At 37.3% G+C, this 14,313-nt stretch overlaps 1 protein-coding gene across 1 annotated transcript; it reads left to right on the top strand.

Annotated features, from left to right (window-relative positions):
- Positions 1–1,261: 1,261 nt before the first annotated feature.
- LOC129113155 (complement factor B-like) lies at positions 1,262–13,579 on the top strand. Its single transcript, XM_054625328.1, has 18 exons — positions 1,262–1,369; positions 2,002–2,208; positions 2,291–2,476; positions 2,569–2,745; positions 7,122–7,208; positions 7,545–7,684; positions 9,031–9,175; positions 9,396–9,524; positions 9,969–10,082; positions 10,196–10,333; positions 10,910–11,016; positions 11,308–11,440; positions 11,537–11,675; positions 11,888–11,964; positions 12,348–12,448; positions 12,559–12,688; positions 12,939–12,988; positions 13,144–13,579. The coding sequence occupies exons 1-18, from the start codon at positions 1,312–1,314 to the stop codon at positions 13,321–13,323; spliced, it is 2,298 nt and encodes a 765-aa protein (XP_054481303.1). The 5' UTR covers positions 1,262–1,311; the 3' UTR covers positions 13,324–13,579.
- Positions 13,580–14,313: the final 734 nt, after the last annotated feature.

Genomic DNA, 14,313 nt, shown 5'->3' with positions numbered 1-14,313 from the left:
GAAAAGATGTAGCAAATAACAAATCTGCATCTAGATCTGGGAAAAATAGGAGTTACTGGAATTGCAATAAAAATGACATGACTCCTTTTTTTTAATGACATGTACAAAATGGCCAATCTTGCAGTGATACAAAGCTTAATACGTTTTGAGGTACCCCGCTTGAAGTGGCTAAGGACCTAACAGTGTAAACCTCCTACAGACTATAGTATTATATGCCACAAATATATTGGATGAAACAAATACTGGCCACTTTTCTAAAAGGCCTTGCCAGTGTTGTGGTTTGTCCAGAGGGTGGTGTTAGAGGAGAGTCAAAGGATGTATGTGTTCATCCTTGGAAGGATGAATTCGGCCTATTAGATAAAGTGAGTGTAAAATTAAAACTTTAGTCAGAAAGCAGGTAACTGCAGTGAGTGTTGAACATGGAAAATGTTTTCCCTTTAGACCTGAGTTTACTCAATACAATAAGATATCATTAATTTATTACAACTGACTTCACAACTCAAAACTTAAAAGACAAATTTACCTCTTAATTGTTTCTGTCCGACCACAAAGCAATGCAATATGACCAAAAAAAGAGACACAAAATAAATACAAATTACTTTGTACATGTTGTCCCCTGTTGATCTTTCAGTTCACAAATATATTTATTTTTTACAAATTCAAAGTACTTTCACAAAAAGTCTGTCACGTCTGGCAAATAAGTCTGCTGACTGAGTAATTAGCTGAACAAATTACTGAAGATCAGTTAAACCAGTCCGGTATTACTGGCTGTTCGATCAATAATTGAATAAATGTGTCAATAAGCAAATTCCAACAGTGACTGCAGGTTTTGGGAAATGATGAAGCAAATGTTTGCATTTTCACAACTCTTGTTTTTTTATGCAACATGTGACAGTGTGTGTACACATTGTGGAAAATCCAGGAGTCAACCTGGCTATTTAAGGTCAATAACTGAACTGAATTTGTTTATTTATTTAGAGACTTTCAGAAGAATCAAGTATTGGGATGTATGAACCTAAGAGTTGTTATAGTTTTGATATTCAAAAACTATTATCAGTTATTGCTATATCATTGATAAAAAGTCCCTTGCTTGTTTCTTTATTAGTCATGTTGACTGAGAATTAAGTTGTGGGGACAGTTTCTGTAACACATACTATTGATTTCCTTTTATTTGTCATGGAGTTAATCAGTAACAGATGGTCTTTGTTATCCAAGTCCCTCTCTCTGAACATCACTGCCCATTTTGAAATAAATGCACTGATCCTGCTAAATCTTCCCACTTTTATATTGTTCCCCAGTTAAAGGTTCAACATGGGGTTTTCGGTCCACTGGAGTTGGCTCGCTGCACTTTCATGTCTCCTCTGTATGGGTGAGCTGCATTTACTTTGTAGAATTTATATATTATATGTAATTTATACTTTCAAAAATGTCCAAAATGTACATGTCTTTATATTTGCTGTAAAAGCCAATCTGGGATTTTGTTAAATTGTTAGAACTAATAAACATCTAAATGTTCAGATCTTTTATTCTTGAAATAATTCACAACAGAATTTTTCAAAACTATTTTGTCTTATTTTTTAAAAGCTTAGGAAATAACAAAAATACATATGACAATTCGAAATGTAATACTGCTACTGAAAACATTTATCAAAGTAGAATTCCAGTGGACAAATACATTGAGTACTTTGTCTCCAGTTAGAATATGTTCTTCCGGTTACTATAAATGGATTTTCATTTTTTTTTTTTTTAAAGTTACCATAAAGTCTTTGCTGTCTGCTTAATTTTTCTTGATGTAAGATGATTTCATGTGTTGTTTATAGTGCAAACTTTAAACAGCATAAATATTGTTTTCTTCATCTGAAGGGGCTATAGAGATTTAAGTGTTAAAGGGGCAATTTGTGAAATCAATTATACAATGTCTTACTCAGCTCTGTGGGGTTTTATTATATCTTAAAGTTTGTACTACACCTCCATGCCTCAAAACGGCCTTTTATTTTTCAGGAAGTGAAGTTATTTGTAATTGCACAGACGATAAAATGCAAATTGAAGGGGGTCATTACACACTGACTAAGCAGATGGAGTCAGGCAGCATGTTGATCTACCATTGTCCTGATGGCTACTATCCTCACCCCTATTTGACCCGCCTGTGCCAGGCTAATGGCAACTGGAGACCAGTACCCAAAAGATTTTCCCCTCAGAGATGCAGGGGTGAGTAATGTGATGATGATGTTTCTCACTTTGCCTCAGGCTGCCTGCTCTTCATGATGACTCAAATCCTTTTGTTTTGCAGTTGTTGAGTGCCCTGACCCCAATGTGATGCAGTACGGAAGCGTCAACCCTCCTGAGGAAAGGTACTTTGTGGGCAATGAGACCACGTATGATTGCTACTCTGGATACACATTGCGAGGCTCATCAAAACGTGTATGCTTACCAAATGGGAAGTGGAGTGGCCGCACTCCCATCTGTAGCCATGACTGTAAGTCCTGAACAGCCATCTACTAAGGTTTGGGACACATCCTCATTGGCGATCGTTTTATTACTCATCTTTGGTCTTTTTTGTTACCACAGCAGGGGACAATTGCGCTGATCCGGGTATCCCAGCTGGCGCCTCAAGAACAGGGGACATATTTGGAATTGACGATAGAGTGAAATACAGCTGCAACGGCAACCTATTTTTGGTTGGGTCAAAAGAAAGAGTGTGTCAGGAGAACGGCCAGTGGACTGGCAGAGAGCCAGCATGCTACTGTAAGAAAGATACCTACAAAAAACAGTTTACATTCTGGGTCATTTGATCAGAGTTTTGCCATGAAAAGGATTACATTGCAGGAGTTAATGTCACCAGAACTGTCAAACACTCAAAAGTTACAACTAATGTGCATCAATGTTTGCTTTTTGTTTTAATTTACTCATCCCACATTTTTTTAAAGACAGTCAATGAGTCAGTAATTGCCAATGTGACTCAGACAGCTGAGACGTCTCCGTGGTAAACAGGCCAGGTGAAGCAATCTCCCTGTGTACATGAAACAGATTATACAGTGGGGGAAATAATTATTTGATCCCTTGCTGATTTTGTAAGTTTGCCCACTGAAATGAACGATCTATAATTGTTATGGTAGGTTTATTTTAACATTGAGAGACAGAATATCCAAAAACAAATCCAGAAAATCACATTATATAAAAGTTATAAATTGATTTGCATTTGATCGAGTGAAATAAGTATTTGATCCCCTAACAAAACATGACTCAGTACTTGGTGGAGAAACCGTTGTTGGCAAGCATAGAGGTCAGACGCTTCTTGTAGTTGGTCACCAGGGGCCGGTATTTCAAAATGATCCGACAGGATTAATCCACTTGGATTGGATTAAATCCTGATCAGATCCTAAAAACGGGTATTTCAAAGCAAATCTGATCCTGAAGATTCAGATTCAGATTTGGCAATCCAATCCTGCCTTTGATCCGGATTAAAAGCTGCTGTTGAGTATTTCAAAACTTAAGTGGGAAATCTGGATCAGTTTGATCCTAAAAATCAGGATCACCCTGATCCCACCTCAGAGGTGGATTTGAGGGAGATTACATGTTAAGATTTGAACAGTTGAAGTGTAACTGCTCCCAAAGTTCTTTGTTTAATACAACTAAGCTTCACTGCTGTTTGATCAATGTTTATTTCCTTTTCACGTTCCTTTTTTTTTTCTGCAAACATGCACGCTGTTCACTGCAATGCTTTAACAAATCGGCGTCAGAAGTGCAACACAGAATAAACATTACACTACTGCGTGTAAGTGACATTACAAACTCCAATTAACAAGGAATTATGAAGGAAAAACAATGTGATTTATTAAACAAACAGTGTTAAACTATGCAGTATACATTTCAGTCTTTTAACTGCTTTTCCAGCAACTGAATTCTTAACTTCACTTCTTCTTGTTTAAGAAGTGTTAGTTTGATTTGTTCATTTGTTAGAATTATTTGTTGCTGAGCCCGTTCCGTTTCCACCTTCAGTAGTTCATTGTATGTTTTTATTCACATGCATTCAGCACACACACTTAATTTTCATAGCCAAAGCTCAAAAAGTAATGCCATTTGGAGCAAGTCTGTGCAAGTCTCTTCCCACAGACATCTGTAAAGAAAATCTAATATTAAGGTTTTAGGGCTGTCCCCTTTGTTAACAACTGTTTCCTAAAAAGATATGTACAACACATTTTAAAATCTACACACAATGCCTTGCGAGTGAATGCATTCAAATGGACTGTGGACCGCGACATACAGACGCTAGCCTATTTACTAGCTTGTTAGCTCCTTAACACAGGAGTCAATGGAGCAGCGTTAGCTCGCATTAGCGCGAACTCTGCTTAATTAGAGATCGCCGAGCTCTTCTTTCAACTTTGTGCTGATTTACATAATTGGTTAACTCAATATAATGATTGCCTTTCATCTAGTCTGAGGACGCATCAACACTGGCTAAGATTATACTTTAATTCAGAGACAATAGTTGAGCTAGCTTCTCCTTTTTCTGTAAAATGTTGGCTCCATTTCCTGTTTCCTGTCTGTGATCCAGGGGGCGGGACGGATTTGGACATCCCAATCTGCCGGTATCAGGATCACTCTGATCCAATCCAGCAAAGTTTTGAAATACCGGGATAGATCAGGTTGATCCGTGGCTGAGGACAGGGGGATTTGGTTATCCGGATCATTCTGATCTGGATTACAAGTTTTGAAATACCGGCCCCAGGTTTGCGCACATCTCAGGAGGGATTTTGGTCCACTCCTCTTTGCAGATCTTCTCCAAATCCTGAAGGTTTCGAGGCTGTCGCTTGGCAACTCTAAGCTTCAGCTCTCTCCACAGATTTTCTATGGGATTAAGGTCCGGAGACTGGCTAGGCCACTCCATGACCTTAATGTGCTTCTTCTTGAGCCACTCCTTTGTTGCCTTGGCCGTATGTTTTGGGTCATTGTCGTGCTGGAAGACCCATCCACGACCCATTTTCAGTGTCCTGGCTGAGGGAAGGAGGTTGTCGCCCCAGATTTCACGGTACATGGCCCCGTCCATCCTTCCCTGGATGCGGTGAAGTCGTCCTGTCCCCTTAGCAGAGAAACACCCCCAAAGCATAATGTTTCCACCTCCATGCTTGACGGTGGGGATGGTGTTCTTGGGGTTATAATCAGCATTTCTCTTCCTCCAAACATGGCGAGTTGAGTTGATGCCAAATAGCTTGATTTTGGTCTCATCTGACCACATTACCTTCTCCCAAGCCTTCTCTGAATCATTCAGTTGTTCATTGGCAAACTTCAGACGGGCCTGTACATGTGCCTTCTTGAGCAGGGGGATCTTGCGGGCGCTGCAGGATTTTAATCCATTATGGCGTAGTGTGTTACCAATGGTTTTCTTGGTAACTGTGGTCCCAGCTGTCTTGAGATCATTAACAAGTTCCTCCCGTGTAGTTCTGGGCTGATCCCTAACCTTTCTCATGATCATCGATACCCCACGAGGCGAGATCTTGCGTGGAGCCCCAGACCGAGGGCGATTGATGGTCATTTTGTGTTTCTTCCATTTCCAAATAATCGCACCAACAGTTGTCTCCTTCTCACCAAGCTGCTTTCCGATGGTCTTGTAGCCCATTCCAGCCTTGTGCAGGTCTACAATCTTTGCCCCGACGTCCTTAGACAGCTCTTTAGTCTTGCCCATGGTGGAGAAGTTGGAATCTGATTGATTGATTCTGTGGACAGGTGTCTTTTATACAGGTAATGAATTGAGACAGATGTCTTTCATACAGGTAACAAGTTGAGATTCGGAGTACTTTCTTAAAGTGAGAGGACTAATCTAACCGGTCTGTGGGAGCCAGAATTCTTGCTGGTTGGTAGGGGCTCAAATACTTATTTCACTCAATCAAATGCAAATCAATTTATAACTTTTATATAATGTGATTTTCTGGATTCTTTTTCTGTCTCTCACTGTTAAAATAAACCTACCATAACAATTATAGATCGTTCATTTCTTTGTCAGTGGGCAAACTTACAAAATCGGCAAGGGATCAAATAATTATTTCCCCCACTGTATGTTTAACGTCACCTCATGTCAATACCTTGGTCCAAAAGGTCAAATGTGATGATCTTAATGCTCCAACCTGAGAGTACTAATATTTCAAGCACCACAATAACCATTTCTCATAATCTGCAAATCGCCTTCACACTCTGGTCTGCATCGTGGCAGTCAATGTGTGACATGACCGAAGCATTAACCAGAGTATGGAGTGTGTTGTGTTAGAGCAGGGCATAGTCTGGAGATGTTTTGCAGATGGAAAAAGACAATCCAGGAGACATTGTTTCGATGACCGGAGAAAGAAATGATACTATCTAACAACATCAAGGCTCTTAACATGTGTGGAGACTTGTGTGGTGGCTTCAGCAATGGGGAGGGTGGCAATATTTTTTTGTTGAGAGTGTAAATTTATAGACAATGAGAAGTATCTCAGTTATACTACTGTTGAGTTTTAGTTAGTTGTTTGTCATCCATATTGGTATACCATGGAGACAGGCAGTGAGGGGAGGGGAGAGTAGAAGGGGGCTTTGTGGACACATAAACCCGTGTATTGTCAGCATAACAATGATGAACTGGCCAAGAAGGAGGAGGTCAGTTCTGAACAGGAGTGGCCCCAACATTGAACCCTGTGGAACTCCATGTTGCACGGTGGAGTATTCTGACTGATAATTCTGAATCTGAACAAAATGTGTCATGTCTGCAAGATGGTAAACAAACCATTGTTACACAGTGCCACGGACTACAATGTTAAAATACATTTTCTTATAAACAACAGGTCCATAGGGCATAAAGTATTGAGTGCAGAAGATAAACTGTAATTTATTATTATTTAGATCATTAGAAGTGACAGAGTGGGAACTGGAATGGGATTGTAGGTAATTAAACTGGTGAGGTCTTCTGGGTAAACATGTTTGATGTTGCTGTATGACCCTTGATTTCCCTGCTTTACGGTATAAGATGCTTAGTTAAGCAGAGGGGATGTTATGTGGTGGGAATATGGCCTTTGGTGTTAATTTTTTCAGTACCACTTCACAGAGTCACAATTACAACACATTTCTGTTCTTTTGACTTTTGCTTCATGCAGACAGACACACCTATGACACTTCTTTGGAGGTTTCAGAGGCATTTGGCAGCTCGATTAAAGACAGCCTCACCACTTTAGAGCCCATAGGTAAGTTCCTGGAGCTAATCAAATTATTGGCATTATTTAATAGCAACGCTATATAATATTGTCTTGCTATTACGGCATATTTTGTAATGAGGGATATATCATTTCGTTTATAATATGTATTTAATAATTGATCTATACTTTTTAGTCAACTCCATCAAAGCTGATTCACACACTCTATGACATATTGCTTGAATTCTCTATATATCTATCTAACTCTCTCTTTCATTGCATTATAATTATATATTATATATTATTATAGCTATAGAAACAATTATATATGAAAATGTAATTTAATATGTATGGCCCAATAACAGCATTTGTTGTGGATTTGTTCAGATGGCATACAGACGGGGAGATCAATCAGGATTCCAAAAAATGGGACACTTAACATCTATATTGCGGTGGATATTTCTGAGAGCATCGAAGAGACACACGTCAATAAAGCAATAGATGCTGTCATAAAACTTATTACAAAGGTAAGAAACAAGCAGCTTTCCTCTTGATATAAGCTGAGAGAGTTTTTTCAAAATGATATTATATCAGTACATGTTAAAAGTTGTACAGTATTCTTTTAAGTGAGAGTGCAATCAAAAATGCAGAATTTGCAAAAGTCAGCAACATCGTGCTGCCACTGGAGATGTAATATTGTTTTTGCTGATCATTGGCTCAGTTTAGAGGATGCACATAGGGTGAAAGTACTGACTGGTGATTGATGCTGGCAATGAATTTGCTGAGGTGTTAAAACATGTAAAATATAACATGTGGATATATAACAGTTAGTTTGTCTACTCTTGACATTTGAACAATCACTTGATCTTTAAAGTAATACAATGACATGTTAGAGTTTGTATAGTATTACTTATGGGTCAGATATGTCATGTAGATATTTTAAATATATCTTAAAATAATTTCTACCCAAATGCTCTGCTTGTGAACAAACTAAGTGGCTGCTCATTCAGATAAAAATCAACAGCCAATCACATAGCTCCCTTTGCGCTGTTTTTCTTGATTGTCAGACTTTTAGTTTAATTTTGAAATAGTGATTTATATTTTAAAAAGAAGCAGTTTGATATGACAATTTAACATATAATAATGAACTGCGTTTGAAATATGTAATTCATTATTTCACACTCTCATGACTATATTATATATATTTACTGCATTTATTCAAATAAATTATTATTATTTATGTCTTAATGGCCTATTTATTTATTGAAGGCATTACTCTTTTGGCCCCATACATCTGCAGAAGACAGTTTTATTACTTTACTACTACACTTCACGCATAAATACATTTCTATTATTTTCTACTGCATTAGCTTTTTATATGTTACTGTCATAATACAGCTTGGTAGTGGGTTTCCAAATTCTAAACCATAAACTGTATCACAATTTGGTGTGGGCTGACTTATGAAGCCTTTTACAAAACATAAGAGGGTGAGACACTTTTAGAAGCACATTTGGCACACTGCACATAACATGTACAAACACACCATTTGGCTGCCAGCACAACAGCCCATTAGAAGTAGATTCCATTATGAATTACATGTCATAATCTTAACTGATGCCTCTTGGCATGAGTGCCTTGGCTTGCTGTCAATGCACACTATGGGATTCTCTTTCTGCTGATAAATGAATCAATTACTCAACAAAATAACAACCATAAGCAGTTTGATGCATTATGAGGTGTTGCATCGACAAAATATTTCACAGCAGTTTGACAAGTTTGCTTGTGTTTACAAAATCAGAATTCAGTCAGAATTACTGAAATACTGAAAATCATCCGCCTTGCATATAACTGATTTGCTTTATTTCTCCACAGATTTCATCCTTTTCTGTGTCTCCAAACTATGAAATAGTCTTTTTCTCCTCTGAAGTGTACGAGATTGTCAACATTCTTAATTTTTTGGATAAAAAAGCAGACCTAAAAGCCATCATAGCTGAATTGGAAAAATTTAAAGTGGGACGTGAGTAAAATAAATTAAATATATTGTGTGAAAATACTGTTTGAATACACAGCTTGACCTATGTTTTACTGTATGTGTGTGTGTGTGTGTGTGTGTGTGTGTGTGTGTGTGTGTGTGTGTGTGTGTGTGTGTGTGTGTGTGTGTGTGTGTGTGTGTGTGTGTGTGTGTGTGTGTATGTGTGTGTGTGTATGTGTGTGTGTGTTTGTGTTTTGACCCAAAGACAAAAACACTGGAACAGATCTGGACCTCCTGTTTAGGACATTCCTTGAGAGAATGTCTATCATGAAGCTACGAGTTGGAGAAAAGGTTTTTAAGGACCATCGTCATGTCCTTATCATTTTTACAGATGGTAATATCAGCCACTTTGTATTTTAAATTACTTCAAGCTGCTCATTTCTTGCGCTGAAGGCAAATTATGGATTTATATATTCATGCTGCAGTACTTTCAAGGAATAGTTTAACATTTTGGAAAAAGCGCTTATTTGCTTTCTTTGAAAGGGTTATTAATCTCCTCATTTTACTCTCAGCAAGAAAGCGAATACATTTATTTCTCAATATGTCACATTATTTCTTTAATATTCATCAATTCACCATTTTACTGTGTTATAATTTCTGCTGCTTCCCTTGATTTAAAATGTATGTGCAATCAAATCAGCTCTGATTTCAAATCATGGTCCTTAAATATGCAAGTTACTTAAAGTATCATTGAAAGAAGCTGAAAGCAGTACACATTATTAAATATCAAATAAAGCTGCTGCACATAATTTGAACACACTGGATCGTTTCATTGCAGGTGCTTATAATATGGGCGGATCACCAGAACCAACTGTGGCAAAAATAAAGAACATCGTCTACATGAACCACACTGGTCAACAGGAGGATGAAGAATCAAGAGAGAATTTTTTGGGTGAGTTTTATTTTAGATTTTCCTCACTCAGCTGCACACATGCTATATTGTCAGTGACATTTCCTTGGTATGCAATAAGGCCTAACTTGCTGCTAAATTTCATTCTGTTGCAGACATTTATATTTTTGCCATTGGAGCTGAGATATTTGATAATGACCTGCAGAAACTCACAGTAGGGGTTGGTGGCAAGTCGCATTACTTCAGAATGAAGGACATTACAAATTTACAAGAGACCTTTGATGACATAATTGGTAAGTCTTCTTTTAAAATTGATGGAAGAATGCTGCGGATAAGGGTTTAAGAAAAAAAAAAAAATATATAGATATATATATATATATAAAGGGTATGGTATATCTATCTCCATTGAGATACAGACTAGCTAAAAGACTATTGCCCTGACATTTTAGACATTCATGTTCCCCTGAGGTTGAATTCTATGGTGATCCCCTGAATCAACTTCAGTGCCACAAGCACATTCTTGTTCACCTCATGATGAATTGTAATAACTATATTCACTTTTTCTTTAGAGCAATCATAGGGTCAAAACTTCTATTTGTCCAGTATTTTTGCTTATGAACATGTAAAATATCTGTTAATGTTTAGTGCTAATAAGCTAATAAACTCACATGGTAAACATAAGACTTGTTAAACATCCACATGTTTTTGCTAATGATTTTGCAGTTGAATAAAAAAAGGTTGAAATATATCTGTGAAAATATGTGTTGCACTTACAAACAAGAAAGTGAGTCACATTCAACACCAACATATAAATATACTGACATGAGCAACATTGATTGGGTTGGGTTTGTTGTTGTTTCTTTATGCAGATGAGAAAGAAGTCAAGGGTCTATGTGGTCTTCACAAGGACTATGAAACAACGGGAAAAGACAGCACGAGGAAAATGTATCCATGGTGGGCATTCATTACTGTCCAGGTGAATGTTTCAGTATTTCATTTAACTTTATGATTCATCTCTGAAATATGTTTGCACGGCTGAATATGTGAATCACAATCCTTTACATAATGATTTAGGCTTGAGAATGTCCAAAAAATGGTTACTGCTTGTACTTAACCACAGCAATCAGTCAAATAAAATGAATATATTTGTTATTAGCCTGGGGACAATATAGTGGAGAAAGACCGTCAGAAGAATTTTTTTTTTTAAAGTGGTGTTATTCTGTGTCATAAACTATATTATATTTGTATCTACCTTTTAAACTTTAAGAATGACGGACCGCCAAATTACTGCATCGGCTCTCTGGTTAGCCCTGAGTTTATCTTGACTGCTGCTCACTGCTTCAAATTTGAAGATTTACCTGAGCACGTCACAATTGAGATTGATGATGGACAGGGCAGAGGTAATGATCAATGTTTGTTTTTGACAAAATGTTTCTGCAATCCACTCCTGTCGACAGCAACCATAATACAAACATTTGATTGTGTCTCTTTTACAGTGAAACAAGTTAAAACTTTTATATTACACCCTGAATACAATAATAAAAAAAAAGTGGCTATTGGTGTGAAGGAGTTCTATGACTATGATGTGGCTCTCGTCCAACTGAAGGAAGCTATTAAAATCTCCAACATTGCTAGGTGAGAATTTTTTCCCCCTGTCAATCTTGATGTTACATTGTCAGTCCTGCCTTGGGTTTTATTAATAAAACACACATGCACAAACTAGTAAAGAGGTGAATTCTGTCCTCGGGAAAATGTTATAGGCCCATTGTATTTTATAAACGAACAATCGATGTTAAAAGCTATGTACTTTTCTCTCCATGTTATATTGTTTTTGGTGTCTCGTCCAGACCTATTTGCATACCTTGCACTGAGGAGACCAGTGGTGCTCTTAAACTGGTTGGCGTATCCACCTGCAGGCAGCAAGGTGAGGAAACTCGACTAACATGCTGGTTTGCAGATCCTATCAGCTGTGGCTAGCTATATGCCTAAACTAATATTAACTTGATTAGTTGGTTGAAGATTCAAATTTTCCAGCTGACTTGTTTTTAAACAAGAATCTTGTAAAACTTGTGACAGAGAGAAAAAAAACTGCATCCACAACTTGGCAATCCATACAAGATGTGAAGGCTAACACTTAAAACATACAGGGTTGTTCTTTCAAAGCAGTATAGAGGAAATAAGTATTACAATAAAAAAAGGAAGATCTGAGTTTGATTTTATTCTACCATAAAATATAAAAAAGAGGAAATAAATAATCTCTACAGCGTCAGGTTCAATTTACTGTATTTCTTTGTTCTCTTATTACAGAGCAGGTTCTGTTCAAGACTCATATGGAAAGACTCAATTTCCTGACCAAGAAAGGAAGCACGGTAGCTCTAAAAGAGGCCCATGCTAAGCTGGGTGATAATGTGAGTTGAGCTGTGTTGTGCCTTGTGTGTGTTTTTGTGTGTCTTCATTATTCTCTCCAAACCTAAAAGTCACTTTGAGCTATGGTTCTTCCTCTGTCTCACCAATGCAGAGAGGCGAGTGCATCAAACATGCACTGGAGGCACCAGGCATAACAACTCTTGATCCAAAGGAAGCCGTGACTGATAACTTCCTGTGCACTGGTGGTCTGTCTCCTTACAGGGATCATATAACATGTAACGGTATGTTCTCTTCATTACAAGTTATTTCTCTACTTCAAGAGAGTTGCTTCTCATCCCATAAACATCTCTGAGTTGAGGTATGATACGGTTATTTCACCATCTTTGTCTGATTTAAGGTATATTAGTTAAATACCTGGGAATATCCCTGCAACAGAACACTTACTGATGTCCATTTTTTTCAAGGATTCAAGTATTCAAGGATTCAAGTTGGATTTTGGGTGTAACAATGTGTTTCTGTTTGTTTGGACAGGTGACTCTGGAGGCGCTGTGTTCAAGAACTATGAGCATCGCACAATACAGGTACACAGACATTTTTTTGTGTGTATCCAACAGTATATCACCAATGAGTTTCACCTGTTGGCAACAGGAAAATAAAATGAAATTAATGACGTAATGTAATTTGACCATGTAAATTCTTGTTGACTGTATTAATTAACCAAGGATTTCTTGCACAGGTTGCATTGGTCAGCTGGGGGACCAAGGATTTGTGCAAGTCGGGTGGTGGTGTTGTTGAGTCAGATGAGAACTCCAGAGATTTCCACATTAATCTGTTCAGAGTTGTCCCTTTTCTCAAATCGATCCTTGGAAATGAATCCCAGTATGAATATGCACCACTGACGTTTTTGAGTGACTAAAATGTATTTGAATACTGTACTTTTCAGATTCAAGATTTGTGTATACTGTATGTTTAAACACCCTGGTTTATGTTATTTGGGTTCATAATGAAAAAGATCACATAAACAGATAACATTTTCTTGTCAAAAGCATTCAAATATTCAGTCATTCAAATAGCTATTAGTTAAACTGTTTCATGCTTTATGATCATTTATTCACTTTTGTCTGTGGTCAATCAGGATATGAAGAGGAAGTTAATAAATCAATTTAAAACTGTGTCTTCAATTTTCTTTATCCAAATGGCTAATACCCCTGGATCAGGATTAGCGATATGACCATATATTGACAATTGGGCCCAAAGCTGCAAAACAATTAGAAGAACTGTTTTTATGGCAATATTGTGAAATCATATGTTTATTTTTTGTATCGTTGTGATAATTTACCTTTATTTCTTAGGTTGTGAATTCAATGGATCAGTCAAAACCGACAATCCTTATCCATAAATAGTTCATAGATCTTCCAAAAACAATATGATACTCATGAAATTACCTGACAGGAAATAATCAATACTGTCGTAGAGGTTTTACACATGTTGCCCCCATGTTGGACCATCAGAGCAAAAACTTTAGCTTAACTGCTCAATGTTATTTGGACCAGCAGATGCACAAGTCACAACTTGACCAAACAAACAGATAAACACAGACATGAATGCTCCCCTAAATGACGACCACTGACGCCATAAATCTCTGATGAACTGGCACCAGTGGGAATAGTCCTCAATGAGAGAGTCTTCTCAAAGACAGTGGATGGGCGTAGCAGCTTGGCAACAGTCCTGACAGGTGAGTGCAGTGAAAAAGAAGGCAATAAAATAAATAAGTAGCCTTTATTTAGAAAAAAGGGATTTTTAATATAATTTGAGGAAAAAAATGTCTTCATAATTTATATTTACACATGGTTTATGCATTCACAATCACAGGTTATTAAATGATTTCCTTCTCTCAGGCTTTTTC

The sequence above is a fragment of the Anoplopoma fimbria genome, chromosome 24 (genome assembly GCF_027596085.1).
Source record: "Anoplopoma fimbria isolate UVic2021 breed Golden Eagle Sablefish chromosome 24, Afim_UVic_2022, whole genome shotgun sequence".
In the NCBI taxonomy this organism is placed as follows: domain Eukaryota; kingdom Metazoa; phylum Chordata; class Actinopteri; order Perciformes; family Anoplopomatidae; genus Anoplopoma; species Anoplopoma fimbria.
Note: the sequence above shows the minus strand (reverse complement) of the source record. Positions and strands in the feature narration are given on the sequence as shown.

Excerpts from the sequence above, each read along its gene's own strand:
- LOC129113155 (XM_054625328.1), top strand. The coding sequence starts at position 1,312 with ATGGGGTTTTCGGTCCACTGGAGTTGGCTCGCTGCACTTTCATGTCTC. Across the intron at positions 7,209-7,544 it reads CACCACTTTAGAGCCCATAG|ATGGCATACAGACGGGGAGA; the intron begins GTAAGTTCCTGG and ends GGATTTGTTCAG. Across the intron at positions 11,441-11,536 it reads TGATGATGGACAGGGCAGAG|TGAAACAAGTTAAAACTTTT; the intron begins GTAATGATCAAT and ends TCTCTTTTACAG.